General features: G+C 34.0%; 1 protein-coding gene and 1 pseudogene across 1 annotated transcript; one reads left to right on the forward strand and one right to left on the reverse strand.

The window, feature by feature from the left end:
• Window positions 1-6304: 6304 nt before the first annotated feature.
• On the reverse strand, window positions 6305-8438 carry LOC147907908 (uncharacterized). Its single transcript, XM_087411671.1, has 3 exons — window positions 8385-8438; window positions 7182-7677; window positions 6305-6826 (listed from the first exon to the last, which is right to left on the reverse strand). Exons 1-2 carry the CDS (start codon window positions 8436-8438, stop codon window positions 7183-7185), a joined length of 549 nt encoding a protein of 182 aa, XP_087267797.1. The 3' UTR covers window positions 6305-6826; window position 7182.
• Window positions 8439-14982: 6544 nt separating this feature from the next.
• Window positions 14983-15787, forward strand: LOC147907909 (uncharacterized; annotated as a pseudogene).
• Window positions 15788-20192: the final 4405 nt, after the last annotated feature.

The raw sequence follows: 20192 nt of genomic DNA on the forward strand, positions 1-20192 counted from the left end.
CTTATTTTTTAAATTCATTTCCATTCATCAGAAATTTCTTTCCTTTCATTTCGGAAATTAGATACTAGTTAAAGAAAAATATCTGTCCCATCAGCTAGCATTAATGTAACATCAATATGTTATAATTTTTCACGCAATTATATAACCGTTACATACATTCGCACTTATATTGTGATTATATGCTCTTAAGAGCGGCCGCGTGAAGACGCATTTCTGCCACGCATTTCTGCCACGTTTCGTTTAACGCCACCCGTCATCCGATCGCCTACGAAAACCTTAGCTGTGAATGTGCGACGAAGTTGCGCCACGCTCGTGAGTGCGGTTGCAATATATATTAGATGTACAAATAAGTTTTCGCCGTTTGATAAAAGACAGCGCCACTAGCAAGCTATGATTAAAATTGTCTGATGTAAAACATTATATCGTAAGGTTGGACATCTGTCAACATAACCTTGAAATACTAACGATTTTGTATCAGCATCATATATTTTTTTTTGTGCGAAAATGCCGAGTTTTGAGCCGAATAAGCGTCATTTGCGGGAACTTTTGATTTACTTCTTTAAGGGGATGCTGGAGTGTCCTGTTTTATCATTAAATTTTAAAAACGCCTTTCTCGTAACTGTGTTTATGGATTGAAAAATCCTTCTCCACAATTTAAAAGTATGCGACACAACACAAGTCGCCAGCTACATTGACATACGAAAAACGAAAGAAAAGTAAAGACTTAGTTGTATCGGCTTAGGTAGTACACCTAACATAGGTGTGATATAAGAGCATTTCAGATCTTGCCCGTTCTGAAAAGTAGCTGGCGAATGGCGGAGGAAAAAAATAATTTAATTCAAAAAAATTTCATTTCTAATTTTAATGTAACACTGCATTGGGCAAATAATGCAATTAGAGTGAATCCCCAAAAAATTGCATTAAAATTGCATAAAAAAAATTAATTTTTAATCCAAAAAAATTGCATTTTTAATTTTAATTTATCTCTGAATAGAAGAAATAATGCATTTAGAGTGAATCCCCTAAAAATTGCATTAAAATTGCACTAAAAAAAATTAATTATTCATCCAAAAAAATTGCATTTTTATTTTAATGTAACACTGCATTGGGCAAATAATGCATTTAGAGTGAATCCCCTAAAAATTGCATTAAAATTGCATCAAAAAAAATTAATTCTTAATCCAAAAAAATGCATTTTTAATTTTAATGTATCACTGCATAGAAGAAATAATGCATTTAGAGTGAATCCCCAAAAAATTGCATTAAAATGGCATTAAAAAAAATTAATTTTTAATCCAAAAAAATTGCATTTCTAATTTTAATTTAACATTGCATTGCACAAATAATGCATTTAGAGTGAATCCCCGAAAAATTGCGTTAAAATTGCATTTAAAAAAAAATTTTTAATCCAAAAAATTGCATTTTTAATTTTAATGTATCACTGCATTGGGCAAATAATGCATATAGAGTGAATCCCCTAAAAATTGCATTAAAATTGCAATAAAAAAAATTAAATTTTAATCCAAAAAAATTGCATTTCTAATTTTAATTTAACATTGCATCGCACAAATAATGCATTTAGAGTGAAACCCCAAAAAATTGCATTAAAATGGCATTAAAAAAAATTAATTTTTAATTCGAAAAAATTGCATTTCTAATTTTAATTTAACATTGCATTGCACTAATAATGAATTTAGAGTGAATCCCCAAATAATTGCATTAAAAATGCAATAAAAAAAATTAATTTTTAATTCGAAAAAATTGCATTTTTATTTTAATGTAACACTGCATTCGGCAAATAATGCATTTAGAGTGAATCCCCAAAAAATTGCATTAAAATTGCATTAAAAAAAATTAATATTTAATCCAAAAGAATTGCATTTCTAATTTTAATTTAACATTGCATTGCACAAATAATGCATTTAGAGTGAATCCCCAAAAAATTGCATTAAAATTGCATTAAAAAAAATTAATATTTAATCCAAAAAAATTGCATTTCTAATTTAATTTAACATTGCATTGCACAAATAATGCATTTAGAGTGAATCCCCTAAAAATTGCATTAAAATTGCATTAAAACAAATTAATTTTTAATGCGAAAAAAGTTGCATTTTTAATTTTAATGTAACACTGCATTGGGCAAATAATGCATTTAGAGTGAATCCCCAAAAAATTGCATTAAAATTGCATTAAAACAAATTAATTTTTAATGCTAAAAATTTGCATTTTTAATTTTAATGTGTCACTGCATTGCGCAAATAATGCATTTAGAGTGAATCCCCAAAAAATTGCATTAAAAAAGCATTAAAAAAAATTAATTATTATTCGAAAAAATTGCATTTTTATTTTAACGTAACACTGCATTGGGCAAATAATACATTTAGAGTGAATCCCCTAAAAATTGCATTAAAATTGCATTAAAAAAAATTAATTATTATCCAAAAAAATTGCATTTCTAATCTTAATGTAACATTGCATTGCACAAATAATACATTTAAAGTGAATCCCCAAAAAATTGCATTAAAATTGCATTAAAAAAAATTAATTTTTAATTCGAAAAAGTTGCATTTTTATTTTAATGTAACACTGCATTGGGCAAATAATGCATTTAGAGTGAATCCCCTAAAAATAGCATTAAAATTGCATTAAAAAAAATTAATTTTTATCCAAAAAAATTGCATTTCTAATTTTAATTTAACATTGCATTGCACAAATTATACATTTAAAGTGAATCCCCAACAAATTGCATTAAAATTGCATTAAAAAAAATTAATTTTTAATCCAAAAAAATTGAATTTCTAATTTTAATTTAACATTTCACTGGACAAATAATGAATTTAGAGTGAATCCCCAAAAAATTGCATTAAAATTGCAACAAAAAAAATTAATTTTTAATCGAAAAAAATTGCATTTTTAATTTTAATGTATCACTGCATAGAAGAAATAATGCATTAAGAGTGAAACCCCTAAAAATTGCATTAAAATTGCATAAAAAAAAATTAATTATTAATAGAAAAAAATTGCATTTTTATTTTAATGTAACACTGCATTGGGCAAATAATGCATTTAGAGTGAATCTCCAAAAAATTGAGTTAATATTGCATTTAAAAAATTAATTTTTAATCCAATAAATTGCATTTTTAATTTTAATGTATCACTGTATTGGGCAAATAATACATTTAGAGTGAATCCCCAAAAAATTGCATTAAAATTGCATTAAAAAAAATTAATATTTAATCCAATAGAATTGCATTTCTAATTTTAGTTTGACATTGCAATGCACAAATAATGCATTTAGAGTGAATCCCCAAAAAATTGCATTGAAATTGTATAAAAAAAATTAATTTTTAATCCAAAAAAATTTCATTTTTAATTTTAATGTATCACTGCATAGATGAAATAATGCATTTAGAGCGAATCCCCAAAAAATTGCATTAAAATTGCATTAGAAAAAATTAATTTTTAATCCAAAAAAATTGAATTTCTAATTTTAATTTAACATTGCATTTCACAAATCATGCATTTAGAGTGAATCCCCAAAAAATTGCGTTAAAATTGCATTTAAAAAATGAATTTTTAATCCAAAAAATGCATTTTTAACTTTAATGTAACACTGTATTGGGCAAATGATACATTTAGAGAGAATCCCCAAAAAATTGCATTAAAATTGGATTAAAAAAAATTAATATTTAATCCAAAAGTATTGCATTTCTAATTTTAATTTAACATTGCATTGCACAAATAATGCATTTAGAGTGAATCCCCAAAAAATTACATTAAAATTGCATTAAAAAAAATTAATTTTTAATCCAAAAAAATTGCATTTCTAATTTTAATTTAACATTGCATTAAACAAATAATGCATTTAGAGTGAATCCCCCAAAAATTGCATTAAAATTGCATTAAAAAAAATTAATTTTTAATTCGAAAAAATTGCATTTTTATTTTAATGTAACACTGCATTGGGCAAATAATGCATCTAGAGTGAATCTCTAGAAAATTGCATTAAAATTGCATTAAAAAAAATTATTATTAAAAAAAAAAAATTGTATTTTTAATATTAATGTAACACTGCCTTGCACCAGTAATGCATCTAGAGTGAATCCCTAGAAAATTGCATTAAAATTACATTAAAAAAATTAATTTTAATTTCAAAAAAATTGTCTTTTTGATATTAATGCAGCACTGCATTGCACCAGTAATGCATTTAGAGTGAATCCCCAGAAAATTCCATTAAAATTGCATTAAAAAATATTAATATTAAAATAAAAAAAATTGTTTTTTAATATTAATGTAACACTGCATTACACCAGTAATGCATTTTGAGTGAATCCCCTGAAAATTGCATTAAAATTGAATTAAAAAAAATTGATATTAATTAAATAAAATCGTCTTTTTAATATTAATGTAACACTGCATTGAACCAGTAATGCATTTAGAGTGAATCTCATGAAAATTGCATTAAATTACATTAAAAAAAATAAATTTTAATTTCAAAAAATTGTCTTTTTATTTTAATATAACACTGCATTGGGTAAATAATGCATTTAGAGTGAATCCCCAAAAAATTGCATTAAAATTGCATCAAAAAAAATTAATTTTTAATTCGAAAAAATTGCATTTTTATTTTATCGTAACACTGCATTGGGCAAATAATGCATTTAGAGTGAATCCCCTAAAAATTGCATTAAAATTGCATAAAAAAAAATTAATTATTAATCCAAAAGAATTGCATTTTTATTTTAATGTAACACTGCAATGGGCAAATAATGCATTTAGAGTGAATCCCCAAAAAATTGCATTAAAATTGCATAAAAAAAAATTAATTTTTAATCCAAAAAAATTGCATTTTTAATTTTAGTGAATCACTGCATAGAAGAAATAATGCATTTAGAGTGAATCCCCTAAAAATTGCATTAAAATTGCATTAAAAAAAATTAATTTTTAATCCAAAAAATTTGCATATCTAATTTTAATTTAACATTTCATTGCACAAATAATGAATTTAGAGTGAATCCCCAAAAAATTGCATTAAAATTGTATTAAAAAAAATTAATTTTTAATTTGAAAAAATTGAATTTTTATTTTAATGTAACACTGCATTGGGCAAATAATGCAATTAGAGTGAATCCCTTGAAAATTGCATTAAAATTGCATTAAAAAGATTTTTTAAAATTCATAAAAATTGCATTTTTACGATAAATCCAACACTGCTTTGCACCGATAATGCATTTAGAGTGAATCCCTAGAAAATTGCATTAAAATTGTATTAAATAAGATTTCCTATATTTAAGAATAATTGCATTTTTACTCGAAATCTGACACAACATTCAACCAATAATGAATTTATAATGAATCCCTAGAAAATTGCGTTAAAATGATTATACTATTATTTCAAAATAATTGTATTTTACGATAAATCTAACACTGCATTGCTCCAATAATGCATTTATTGTGATTCCCTAGAAAATTGAATATATTATAATTAATTAAAAAAGTTTTTTTTTAAATTCAAAAAAATTGCCTTTTTACCATAAATCTAACGCTGCATTGCAACAATAATGCATTTATTGTGATTCCCTAGAAAATTGCATTATAATTGAATTAAAAAAAATTTATTTAAATTCAAAAAATTGCCTTTTTAATTAATGTAACTCTGCATTGCACCTATAATGCATTTAGAGTGAATCCCTACGATATTGCATTAAAATGGCAAAAAAATAATTTTTTTTCAATTCATAAAAATTTCATTTTTGCGATAAATCTGAGAATGCATTACTCCAATAATGTATTTAGAGTGAATCCCTAGAAAATTGCATTAAAATTGCATTAAAAAAAATTAATTTTAAAATAAAAAAAGTTGTCTTTTTAATATTAATGTAACACTGCTTTGCACCAATAATGCATTTAGTGTGATTCCCTAGAAAATTGCATTATAATTGAATTAAAAAAGATTTTTTTTCATTCAAAAAATTTCCTTTTTACGATAAATCTAACACTGCATTGCACTAATAATGTATTTAGAGTGAATCCCAAGAAAATTGTATTAAAATTGCAGTAAAAAGATTTTTTAAAATTAAGAAAAATTGTATTTTACTATAAATCTGGCACAGCATTCAACCAATAATGAATTTATACTGAATCCCTAGAAAATTGCGTTAAGAAACATTGTATTAAAATTTCAAAAATTTACATTTTTTGATAAATCTAACACTGCATTGCCCCAATAATGCATTTCGAGTGAATCCATAGAAAATTGCATTAAAATTGTATTTAAAGAGATTTTTTAAATTTCAGAAAAATTGCATTTTTACGTTAAATCTAACAATCTATTGCACCAATAATGTATTTACCGTGATTCCCTAGAAAAATGCATTAAAATTGCATTAAAAAAGATTTTTTAAAATTCAGAAAATTGCATTTTTCGATAAATCTAACAATATATTGCACCAATAATGCATTTAGAGTGATTCCCTAGAAAATTGAATTATAATTGAATTAAAAAATATTTTTTTTTAATTTAAAAAAATTCACTCTTTACGATAAATCTAACTCTACGTTGTACTAATAATGCATTTAAGGGGGTATAACACCTTTTACGGCCAAAATCGACCTCATTTTCAAGATTTTTTTTTTACATGCAAAGAAGTGCGTAATTCAAAATCGGGTCTTTGGGCTTTTTTATTTACATATTAAAGACACTGAACATATTTTTTGTTTTTGAAAAATCATCATGATTTATATAATAAAATAAACGGCATCAAAAGAGGCCGCTAGCTTCGCGTATGTCTTGCTGGTGTACACGATTGTGGCTGACTGGATTGACCTAAAGCAAAAATACAAATTGGTTCTTAATCTGTGATAGTTTGGCTAATGTAATACCGGTGGATTTTAAAAAATATCAATTTTTGAGAAAATGGCGCGACTTTGAAAAAAAAAATCGAATTTTCGCCTAAAAATCTGACATAAAATCGATTGCCAAAAAAAATCTAGTGATTCTTTTTAAAAAAGGCTAGGTAGTACCATAAAGGCACCCATGCTGAGTATAAAGATATTTGATTTTTGTCGATCGGATAAAAATTGTGGGAGTTGTGATGTACACCAGCTTGAAAAATAGTGTTTTTCAGAAAACGCGTTTTAAATTTATGGTACGAGAAATCTTGCAATTATTAGCTTATTACCTTAATCGGCAATGCCTGGCCCGTACAATTGTCCTTCCAAATTAAGGTCCTCATCTTTGGTCTTTTTATTGAACATGTCAAGTCTCCGAGCTGCTTTAGCTTCCGCAGTCATGGCGCGCTCGGCTGCGCGGATCCGCCGTTCATCGGTTTTTATGCAAAAGTTGTAGCAGGTGGTACCGATCGTTAAGTTAAGAACTTGCATAATTTCCAATACACTTTTTAGGCCATCGTTGAAATTGCAAACAGCAATATTTGCAGCAATATCAACGATCGCCTTGCTGCTGTGGACCCCTTTCGGTGCTATAGACCACAGCACAGAGTTGAAGCTCTCGTTGTTATTTTGAGTATACCCGCCAAGACAGCGGGATAATAAATCGTCAGAACTTAATTCTTCGTAGATAGGCTTGACTGCTTTGAAAACTTCATCCTGAAATACTTGACAAACACAAGAGAAAGGCAGCGAGCTCGATGAGCGCCCCGAGGCCCTCTCCCCGCGCTAGAGGTAACACACAAGCATAGCTGTTTTCGACATGAAATAAATTCAAGATCGCTTAGGTGTTAATGGGATCATATTCTAGACATCTTAAAGTATCATTTAAGCCAATAAAAAATTTTTTTTATTTTTTGAAGCCGCAAAGGTGTTATACCCCCTTAAAGTGAATCCCTAGAAAATTGCATTAAAATTGCAGTAAAAAAGATTTTTTACTGCAAATAAGCTTTAAAATTAAGAAAAATTGATTTTTTACGATAAATTTAACACTGCATTGTACCAATAATGCATTTTGAGTGAATTCCTAGAAAATTGCATTAAAATTGCATTGAAAAAGATTTATTTTAATTTAAAAAAATTGCATTTTTACGATAAATCTAACATTGTATTGCACCAATAATGCATTTAGAGTGAATCCCTAGAAAATTGCATTAAAATTGCATTAAAAGATTTCTTTTAAAATAAAAAAAATTGCATTTTTACGATAAATCTATCACTGCATTGCACCAATGATTCATTTAGAGTGAATCCTATAAAATTGCATTCGATTTGCATTAAAACTGTAATATAAATTCTAACTCATTTAAATGAACAAAATAATTGAAATCATTTTTTTTTTATTAAAAGAATATCGTTCTCGAAACAGAATAAGCTTTGACATATCATTATGACTCTTAATTTGCTTAGATCATCCATTCACACCACTAGCATACTCTACACTTAGTCTCATTTCTTTGTTTAGATGCACTGTCATCCTGAATCACCATCAAGCTTAAACTCCGCATATCTTACCATATAAGGAACAAACCGTAGATCTTACCATCTAAGAAGTGAATTTGCGATCACGATATTACCTTATGTGGAGTGTTACTCATAGACTCCGATACATCATGAAACCCACTTTTGGTTTTATAAGTAGCTTTCTTCTTATAGGTAGCTTTCTTTTCTTAAGCTACAGTGACTTTTGAATTTTCCTCGTGTGTGTACGTAAGATTTTTCTGATTTCTTCCCCAGCTTGTGTGTTAACCTAAAGACTTTTTCCGACGTCGCTCTTATTTACGGTTATTGGAATTCATTTCCGTGACTCGATTTGCAGCGTCTATATTTCTATAACTCCCATTTAAAATATGTAATTTTACCCGCAACTTTTTATACGAAATAAAATAATATTCTATTGTAACTTAAAACGTCAAGTTTTCGTCATTGCAATAAAAGCCTAACATTCCATTCGATCAACAAGAAAAGACCATCCTGCAACAATCAACAATTCCAGACTAGTCTTCAGATGCAGAAAGCAGCTATTTATCCTGAAGTTTTAACTATCTTAATTGAAAAAGATAGAGTACCCACAACAACGTCGCATCTATGACCTTACCACAAGTCATTTAATGTGACAAATGACTATAACAACAGCAACAATAACGACAACAACAGTAGTAGCAACAATACACGCAATAACAAAAGCAAAACAATGACAACAAAAACAACTGCAACAACAATAGCAATAACAGCGACAATGACAAAGACATCAACGATAATGAGGACAACAAAATCACTATCAAAAACAACAACAACATCAACTGCAAAACAACAGCAACTACAACAGAAACATCAACAACGACAACAGCAACAACAACGACAACATCACCCACAACACTAACAGCAGCAGCAACAACGAAAACATTGCAATAGCAATAAAAACAATATCAACAACACTAACGCTAACGTCAACAACAACAAACAATAGCAACAATGACGACGACAATGACAACCACAACAGCAATAACAACAAAACAACAGCAGCAGCAACATAATAACAGCAACAGCAACAACAACGGCAATAATAACAACAAGACCAACATCAAAGTCAACAACAAAGAACAACAGCAACAACAAATAACAACAGCACAACAACGACAACAACAAGAAGATAAATAACAGCAACGGAAACAACAACGACAACAACGATGACAACAACAGCGAAAATAACAACCACAACGACAACGGTAATTACAACAGCGACAGCAAAGGTAAAAACAACGACAACAACAAAACAGTAGCAGCAAAGCAACAACAGTAACACAAGAACAATGGCAACAAGAACAGCGACAACAACCACAACACTAATAGCAATATTAAAACAACAACAATAACAAGAACAGCAACAGCATAGCAATAACAATAGCAACAATAATAAAAACGGCAATAGAAATGACAACGACAACAACAGCGACAACAACATCGACGACAAAATAAACGACAACGACAACAAACTCAAGATCAACAACATCATAACAACAACAGCAACAACAACAATAGCAACGATAACAAATATAACAACAACTATAGCGTCAATTACTACGACGACAAAGACAATGACAACCACAACATTAATCACAACAACAAAACAACAATAGCAGCAACAACAACAGCAACAACAGGAACAGCAACAACAACAACATCAACGACAAAAGTAATAATAACAACAATAATATCAATATCTACCAAATAAAATTTAATGATAAAGGAAACGACAAATTTACAATAAAAATAAAAGTTATTTTATAACTACAGGCAAATTACTTACTATACCTTTATTTATAAACCCCTATTTATAACAATCGCCTCCTAGATCGTTCATAACATAAATTCACAATATAAAATATTCCAGAAGAACACAACCCATGAGAAATTATCATTATATACCCTCCCAATATACCTCATTAAAAAAAAGTCACCTACACAATATTAAATTTATATGAACTACCGAAGAATAAGCTACTATACTTTTTATATCAATCTGAACTAAAATTCCAACTATAATACTACTAACAATCCCCACGCTGAAAATAATATACTCATATTTAATCCTAATTTTATAATACACTTCTATCAATCGAATTAATCCATATCTCCCCATTTTTAATAATACTCCAGCCAAAATCATAGACCCATAAACAGGTACCTCAATATGAGCCTTAGGTAACCAAACATGAAATAAATAAATGGGCATCTTAATAAAAAAAGCCATATCCAGCCATCATTAAAAATCCTCAAAAAGTAAAAATATAACCTCTTATAATCATTATTATTAATCTAAACTTAACAGTTATCCCGTATATATACACAGGATGTCATGAATATACAGCCCCACTCGTCCCGAGCAGATAGAGTGGACTAAATTAAGTAGAAAAATCCTCTACCATTTTGTAATGCTCGCAATAATTAACGAAATATTAATGTTTAAAGATAGCCGAATATACACGTCCTCCCGACCTATTATTGCCAAAAGTACGACCGAGCGCGCGGGCCGCGAGAAACGGGGCTTACCGTCGCGAGCATCTAAGCTCAAACGGCGCGGCGCGCCTGCTAAGCCATTCCCGCTCTTCGCGGCCCGCGCGCTGTGCGCTCGGTGGGCCGTACCTTGAATATACGGCATGAATATATGGCCCCATTCTACCTGCTCGAGACGAATGGGGCCGTATATTCATGCCACCCTGTATATATACATATATATATATATATATATAAAATATATACTAATAAAAGAAATAAAATTAATAATATATATATTATCATATAATATCCAGCTCTAAGACGCTCAGGATTACCGCGCCAATGAATAATTTTAAAAAAAGTAGGAATCAATTTAATCTCAAATATAAAATTAAATTAAATTAATTCTATAAATATAAAAAATATCACTAATACCATCAATATATTAACAAAAATTAATAACTTTATTTTACTAAACTCCTCACCCAAACATAGAAATATTAAACTCAAAATCCACAACCTTAACATCAGTAATATTATTGAATAATAATTACACACTACAGTTATTATAATATTAAATCATTCAATATTCCTAACAAATAAATATAAAAATTAATATAAAACTAAATAAATAACATAAAAAAATAAAATAAATTAAAATAAAATATAATCATATTTAAAACGTATAAAAAGAAGAGCATAAAAAATCACCGTACAAGTTATAGTTTGGGATATTTAATTGTCATTACATTAATTAAAACATTAAACGTTTCGGCCACAATCTGGCCATCTTCAGTAAATTCATAATATTCTTACAACGCAGAGTTATAATACATATAGTTGACATTAAATTCAACCGTCGTATGTTGTAATTATATAAACGTGTTCTTTCATATGTGAAGATGCTTCGTACAATAATGTTACAACGCCAATTGTCATATCACGAAAAATGTAGAACGAGAAATTCCAAATTCTAATTTAAACAAATTTATGTATTAATTTCTTTCTAACATAAGAAGATTCACAATTTAAACAATTAATTTTGTAGACTCCACAATGGTAATCCTTAAGCAAAGGATCCTTTCCAGTCTTTATAAATGTATTCATTTTATTCATAGGTTTATAAGCTATATTAAAATCATGAATATGTGAAAGTTTTTTGAATTTTTCAGATACTTTGCTTAAGTATGGTATCGTGAAAAATTTTTTCTTTGAATTTGCATTAGAATCACATTCATTATTATTTTCTTCACGATTTTGATCTAAATTAGTTCTACTTTCCAATGTTTTTATTCTATTATTTATTGTTGAAAATATGAATTTAAGAGGATAACCATTACTTAAAAGAGTGTGAATTAAATCAGAGATGTTTTTTTCCTGAAATTTAGGATAGGATAAAAGCAAAATTCTATCGAATTGCCCAATGATTACTCCCCTTTTATGTACTAACGGATGATTCGAAAAATAATTTAAATATCTCACAGAATTAGTAGATTTTTTATAAATATCGAAGATAATACTTCCTTGTCTCATTAATTTTACGTCTAGAAAATTTATGCCGTTTCCATCCCCAAAGTCAATAGTAAATCTAAGCCTTTCATGATATGAGTTAAACAATTTCAGAACTCCCTCAACTTTTTCTTTATGCACAGCTAACACAATGTCATCCACATAACGAATATAAAAAGACAAGATAATATTATTCGCAGTAACAATTTCCTGTTCTAAGTCTTGTAGAACTATGTTCGCTAATATAGGAGACAAAGGAGAGCCCATTGGCATGCCAAAAATCTATCTAAATATTTTTTTATCAAATTTAAAAAATGTAAAGTTAATTATAATCATAATTGCTTTAATAAACTCATGTAATGGAATCGAAGTCTTATTTTCAATCAAGTTCCACCTACGTTCAATGCTTTTTAATACTAAATCAGTCGGAATGTTCGTGTACATGGAGACCACGTCAAATGATATAATACTAAAATTTTTATCGATTAATTGAGTTTATTTACCAAATCAAAACTGTTTTTTACATAACTAAAATTCTTTTTATTACTATTGTCTATGATTTCTTTTAAGAAGGTCGTCAGTGGATAGAAAGCACTGTTAATGCAGCTAACAATCAATCTTAGAGAGTGACCCTCTTTATGAATTTTTGGCAGTCCATAAGAACTCGGAAGTTCGCCGTCAGATACATACAATTTTTTGTATAAATTTAGATGAATGTACCTCTTATTTTTCCAATTTTTTACTAAGTTACCGATTTCGGATGTTATTTTATTAGTGGGATCTTTATTTATTAACTTGTATGTGGTATGATCATTGAGAATAGTAGTGTATACAGTGGCGGTTCTAACCCAGGTCCTCTGAGGGGGGCGCGGGGCGCGGGAGATACTCATAGGCGCGGGGGAGTAGGCGCGGGGAGTACTGATAGGCGCGGGGAAGGGAGCGGAGGCGCGAGAAGTCCCGGCGCTATCGGTGTTTACTGATATGATGAGTCCGAGCGCTATCAGTGTTTATTGATACGTATCGCCATGTTGTGGTGTCACGTATTATTGGGACCGCCGCCACCCAATACCCCATCGCCGCAGGCATCAGTGCCACCACCGCCGCCGCGTGGACCCCGCGTCCACCCTAAAATGCGTTTCGAACTGTCGAAAAAAAAAATGCGTTGCGCCATCATCCCAACACCCACCTCAACATTCACCCTAAAAAATGCGTCCACTATAACGTGGACTTTTGTCTAGAAGATCGGTGGCACATTATCGATGTATCGGCTGCTACAAAGCGCCTTCAATGAGGGATAGATGATGAAATCATACTGCATTCTTACAGTTCTTTCTTTCAAGAAAGTCAGAAACGTTGATAATGATATTTATCTAAGAAGAACCGTGAGATCGGGTGACACGTCGCGATGCGTTAAGAGAGAGAAACTGATAACGATATTTTTTGTAAAAAGAGATCGGTGACACGTCGCCAATGCTGCAACCCAATAGGGAGGGTAGACAAAGGAACAAAGAAGTCGCAAATAGAATATATAATGGGTCATAAGCGCGCGGCATCTCAGTTGACGTTTTTAAAAATTACCGAATCGCAATAAGTGTAATGCGAAAAGTATGGCTGATATCATACAAACGTTGAGGACATGGATGATGTAAATGCAGACAAGTTATTTGAAGCATTGGAAATAGAATTTGAGGACATAATGGATGATGTAGAGTTCGAGAATATCGGTAACATTGAGGAGAGAATCGACGTAGCAGAATATATTAGAAATGTGGATGAGGAACAGTTCGCGAATCTGTACTTGAAAACTGATGTCTTGTTATTAGCAGACATTTTCGAAAATTTCCGCAATAGCTGCATCGCGAGTTACTGTCTCGATCCCGCGCATTATTATACATTGCCAGGTTTCACGTGGGACGCCATGCTGAAATATACACGCATAAGATTCGAGTTGCTCACCGACATTGATATGGTTATGTTCATCGAGCGCGGTATACGCGGCGGCCTCAGTCAATGCTCCGGCAGATACGCGCAGGTTAATAACAAGTACATGTTCATATTCGTTCGATCCATCGAAACCGTCATCGTACTTGATGTACTACGATGTGAATAATCTGTACGGATGGGCGATGTGTCAACTTTTACCATACACCAATCAGTGGGTCGAAGACGCTGCGAACTTTGACATGAGCGCGATCGCTCCGGATACACCTACCGGTTATATTCTCGAGGTCGATCTCGAATATCCGCAGCATCTACACGACCGACACACTGACCTACCTTTCTGTCCAACGCGCGATAAACCGCCTGGCAAGCGCGAAGATAAACTTCTAGCGACGTTGTACGATAAGCAGCGTTACGTCATCCATTATCGCAACCTGCAGCAATGTATTCGTCACGGTCTTCGTAATAAAGATCCATCGAGTGCTACAATTCGCTCAATCTCCATGGCACTGCGATTACATTGAACTCAATACACAATTTAGAACGTTCGCGAAAAACGATTTCGAAAAAAATTTGTATAAGCTAATGAACAACGCAGTATTCGGTAAGACCATGGAGAATGTGCACAACCACGTTGATGTAAAATTAATAACAAAATGGGACGGACGATACGGCGCGGAGGCAATGATCGCGAAACCGAATTTTCACAGCCGCAGCGTCTTTGCGGAAAATTTGATTGCCGTCGAAATGCGCAAACTCGAGGTGAAATTCAACAAGCCGATTTACGTGGGTATGTGCATACTTGACATATCGAAAGTCTGTTTGTACGAATTTCATCACGAGTACATGTCACCGATGTATCGCGATAAATGCAAGATCATGTACACCGACACGGATAGTCTCATTTACTATATAGAATGCGACAATGTTTACGAGACTATGAAACGCGATATCGCTAGATTCGACACGAGCGATTATCCGGCAGACAACGCGTACGATATGCCTCTCGCGGACAAAAAAATACTCGGCCTGATGAAGGATGAGAACAACGGTGTATTAATGACCGAATTTGTTGGACTTAGAGCGAAGATGTACGCTGTCAGAGTGGATGGCAAGAAGGACATTAAAAAGGCGAAAGGCGTAAAGAATAACGTCGTAGCGCGAACGATAACGTTCGACGTACGCGGTGTTTGAACGAAGAGATTGAAATGACTCGCCGTCAATCGTGTATACGATCTAAATTACACGAGGTGTACACGATATCCGAATCGAAGATCGCTCTGAGTCCATACGACGACAAACGATACGTCGTACCGGATTCGACGGAGACGTTACCATGGGGACATTGGCGGATACCTTTGTAATACAATATATGTATTGTGTATATTATATGTATTATTATGCTATTATGTATTACTATTGTATTACTATTGTATTTTACACTTTTTTTTTACATTTATACAAGTATTATTTTTTTATGTATTACGATTATTGTACTTTCATATAATACATATCACATGTTTTTAACATTTATATACGTATTATATACTAGTATTCTAATTTACTTTACTTACTTTATGTATCTCATGTTTTTTTTTGTATACTCCAAAGAAGATGATGATGATGATGAATGGGAAGTAATAAAAAACGTTTATATTGATATATTTTATATATTTATATTGATATATTTTTTATATGTAGAAAAAATTTTATCAAATGACATTGTTTTTGTGTATCCATGAATTGTGCGATCCATCGAATCCCAGGTACTTGACGTACACCTTGTCTCCCTTCCTGCGCAGTACTTTCTCCACGAGATACACGTCCGGATGAGTAGCGCGATGCAACTCGTGCTCGTAGAACGCACCAGCGACGGATTTTCCGCGATAGTCTTTGAGTAGATAGGTTACGGGATTGGTACGCTGTACCTTAACGATCGTAAACACCTCGGTGGTCCAATTTGACGTGTAACCCTTCTCAAAAATCGTCATGTACTTGCTCACGCGTATCGAATCGCCCACTTTGAATTTTGTTGGACCAGCGATTTTTATCACACACCGTGTCCAAGAGTCTTTCGGCGATCGCGGGAGTTACGTCGGGTCGCATGCCGATAGTGCGATGCTTGCGCGCGTTGTAATCTGGTACGAGACGCGGCAGCTCGTCGATCCACTTGTAATTGCCGTTGAGTGTAAACATCTTCCACATGTCGCTTTTGAGCGTACGATTGAACCGCTCGACTATCGACGCTTTCAACGTCGAATACGTGGAATAGTGATTAACGTTGTGTTTTTTCAAGATTTTCTGCACATCGACGTTGTAAAACTCCTTCCCCACATCCGTTTGCAAATTTTTAGGACATCTTCCACTTGCTCGAATTATCTCAACAATAGCATCAGCCGTCTCGCTTCTACCCTTACTCTTGAGCGGTACGGCCCACGCGTACTTGCTCAACACATCGATGACGGTGAGTATGTAGTGGTGGCCTCTGTTGAAGCTCGAGTACGGACGCATCTCGACGATATCAACCTGCCATAAATCGTCGTATCCTCGAACTATGACGCGTCTTCGTGGAAAATTTCTTCTCGCCGGAGCATGCAATTCCTCGACGAGTCGGCGTCTTTCGGAGCTAATTTTTCTCTTTTCGCTGGATTTCTTTTTCATGATTCGACGTGTAATACAAAGGACAAAAGTATTTTTTTTTCTCGCTGACGCCACTCGACTAACTCGTTTCGTCGATACGCGATTTAATTTATAATAAGACCGGCTTCGCGAAGTTCTTCGATAATCGACAGTATCTCGTTGTCGTGAGCGTTGTTGCCCGCTCGGTGCGAAGCGTCGAGCAATCGTAGACGATCCACCAGCTCGTTGGGATCGTCCCAGTGCACGTAATCGATCGCGTTGTCATTGCGTGAGGTAATCCCTTTCCAGATTTCTTCTTCTGTTTCTTGGGTGTGATCGACATCAACGGCGCGATTACGTATTTGTACTTGTATCCCCTGTTGCTCAATAATCGGCCCTGCGAATGATGCTTGTGCGCATTCGTCGCCAGCAGCATGCTCTTGTACTTGTTCATATCGTCTTCCGTGTAAAGGAGATCGTCGGGAATTCTCTTGAAAATTAACTCGTAAAGACCGGGTGAACCGGCGTATCGTACGCCATTGATAATTATGTTGTCAGCATCATCGACGTCGAAACGTTTATTGCCAAACATCAATCCATCCTTGTGTAGGTAAACGCCGTATACATAATCTATACCACTCTTCTGTTTATCTCGCGCTCCCCTCAGGACAGCCTCGACGTACTTTTGACCCAGCGAATCCAAGCCGGCTTGCAACGCCTCTCGACCTTCCGACGTTTGCAATTGATTTTGAACCTTTATTGCTAGCGAGTCGTCCGTTGTTTCGAAAACGTTATCCAATGATTCTATCGTCGGTACGATCATCGTACGCGGAGTGGAGGTTATCGGCTGTACACGATCGTGCGATTGATCATCGGATTTATCCGGAATCGCGGAACGCTCGAACGTCTCACTCTTTTTCTCTCCCTCTTCTTCCTCCTTCTCCTCTTCTTCTTCCTTCCTCTCGCGCTTGGAGGCAGACGCTGCGCCATCGTCGCGCGACTGTCTTTTTATCGCGTGCACTTTATCGGAGCTGTCAACGATTTGTCGCAGCGATTTGATAATAGGCTTAAAATATCTGTCCAATGCCATGTCTTCCTCGATTCTACCGGTTTTCAGAGCGCGATGTTTCTTGCGGATCGACTCGCTCGTCTTCTCGATCTCTTTCGCGATTTTTTCACGCTTGCGCACATCAGCCATGTTCGTCTCTGGCGAAGTATCAACGACTAGTCACGTTACAGTATTGCGAACTCGTTAAATCCCTTTCTGTATCTCCCGTCTTTAAGCGCACTATCCTTGTCTATTACTAAAAATCCATATTTTTTTTGCCAACAGTCGCGGCACAACGTGCAAAATTCGTCGTAGGACATGTCGGTGTTCACGTGATAATTGTAAACGTGTTTCAAGTTGGTACAATCCTGTTTGAACAGGATCAGCAGATTCGCGTTGTCGCGTATCAGATGTTTAGGTATCCTCGCGTACGTCTGACAAAGATAGAAGCAGTCAACGTTCGCGTGGCGACCCATCGAAAAGTATTCTCTCACCGCATCCTGCTTGTCGCATGCCACGTCATCAAAGATAAAAATAGAATTTGGGCGCGCCTCGTTCGGTGGAACGATGTCGCTATTGTTGGAAAACGTAAAGTAGCCGATTTCATCGATAGATGTAAATAAATTTTCGAGATATCGATACTTTGGCTGTTGCAGTGATTTCGAGTAGACGTACACGTTCTCGAAACGTACACCATTTGGACTCTCGAGCGAACTTATGAGAACGTTGGTTTTACCACAATTCGACGGGCCACAAATGATCGCGCGTATAGTACTCGGCAGCATTTCGCCGTGCTTGCGCTCCTCCGCACTGCCTCCCATCATTTGTGATTTCACGTCACAGTTTGTGACACGTATCGTCAGCGGTTGCAGCACGAATTTCATGCTCACACTAAAGACTACGCGCTCTCGAACGATTATTTAAAGGCGTGCGAATCCGCGAATCGCGCAGTAGCAAAATGTATCTCGCGCTGTGTCATCCTTCCGATATTCGAGATTTGAGCGCCGAGCAGTTACAATATATACCGAAGGTCGTACTCTTACGCGTGTACGGTGAATACATCGAACACGTTTGGGATAAGCTTCCGGAACACGTGAAGGCAGATTCGGAGGTTCGAACTTATCGTCGCTGCGACGAACAGTACAATCCGTGGCAGCGAACGCACATCGACGGCCCCACACCGAAGATAAAGGATTGTAGCGAATGTCGGCGTCGCACGGCAGTCTGCTAAATCGAGCGCTTCCTCGAGTTACATATTCCAGTTTTGCGGTCCGGGCACTCGACTTACGAAACGATTAACCAGAGATGACGCGGGCATAAATCCGCTGGACGCGGCGTGTCGAGAACACGACATTGCGTATTCTCGAAGCAACGATCTCACCGATAGACACACGGCGGACAAGGTACTCGCCGATAAAGCGCTAAGACGCGTCGTCGCGAGAGATTGTTGAAGTGTCGAATTTAATTACGCCAGAAATGCTTCAAAACGTAAGGGAGAGTACGTACAATCGATTAGCACATCAAGAGGTCAATGGATGTCAAGAGATTAATGGATATCAATTTGAGCATTTGTTGCATTAATTATTGCACGCAAAGTGAGAGGCAAGGGGACTCATTTAAATCAAGCACCCCGAAGAGATGTAAATCTGACCGTGCAATCTCCACATGGTACATCTCGGGTAATGCTGATGCCGGCAGTAGTTCCGACCCATATTACCATTATAAGATTTTACTACACCATCAAGATAGATTTTTTGAAAAATCGTTTCACGTGTTCCGGTAATTATCGAAACACTAAACTTTTTTAATGTTTCTGACTAAAAAATTTTCAAAATTGCATTTTCCCGCCAAAACTGAACGCCCTCTATGCGGAGTGTTTTGGATTCGTCTTGAGAAGACCTTTCAAATGAGCCCCCACTCGACCTATGTTGCCATTTAAGATTTTCGACCTCCCTCGTGCCCCACGTGCCCCCTTAGGGGTGGGGGGTCTTAACCCCCTTCAAAAGATAGATTTTTTGAAAAATCGTTTCACATGTTTCAGCGTTTTTTTTAAATACCGATGGTTTTCGAAATATTTGACCGTTCCGGGACTTTTTGCCATCACTGTATATTAGTTCAATATCTTAAT

This window comes from Acromyrmex echinatior, chromosome 12 (genome assembly GCF_024713525.1).
Source record: "Acromyrmex echinatior isolate Ae372 chromosome 12, ASM2471352v2, whole genome shotgun sequence".
Taxonomy (NCBI): Eukaryota; Metazoa; Arthropoda; class Insecta; order Hymenoptera; family Formicidae; genus Acromyrmex; species Acromyrmex echinatior.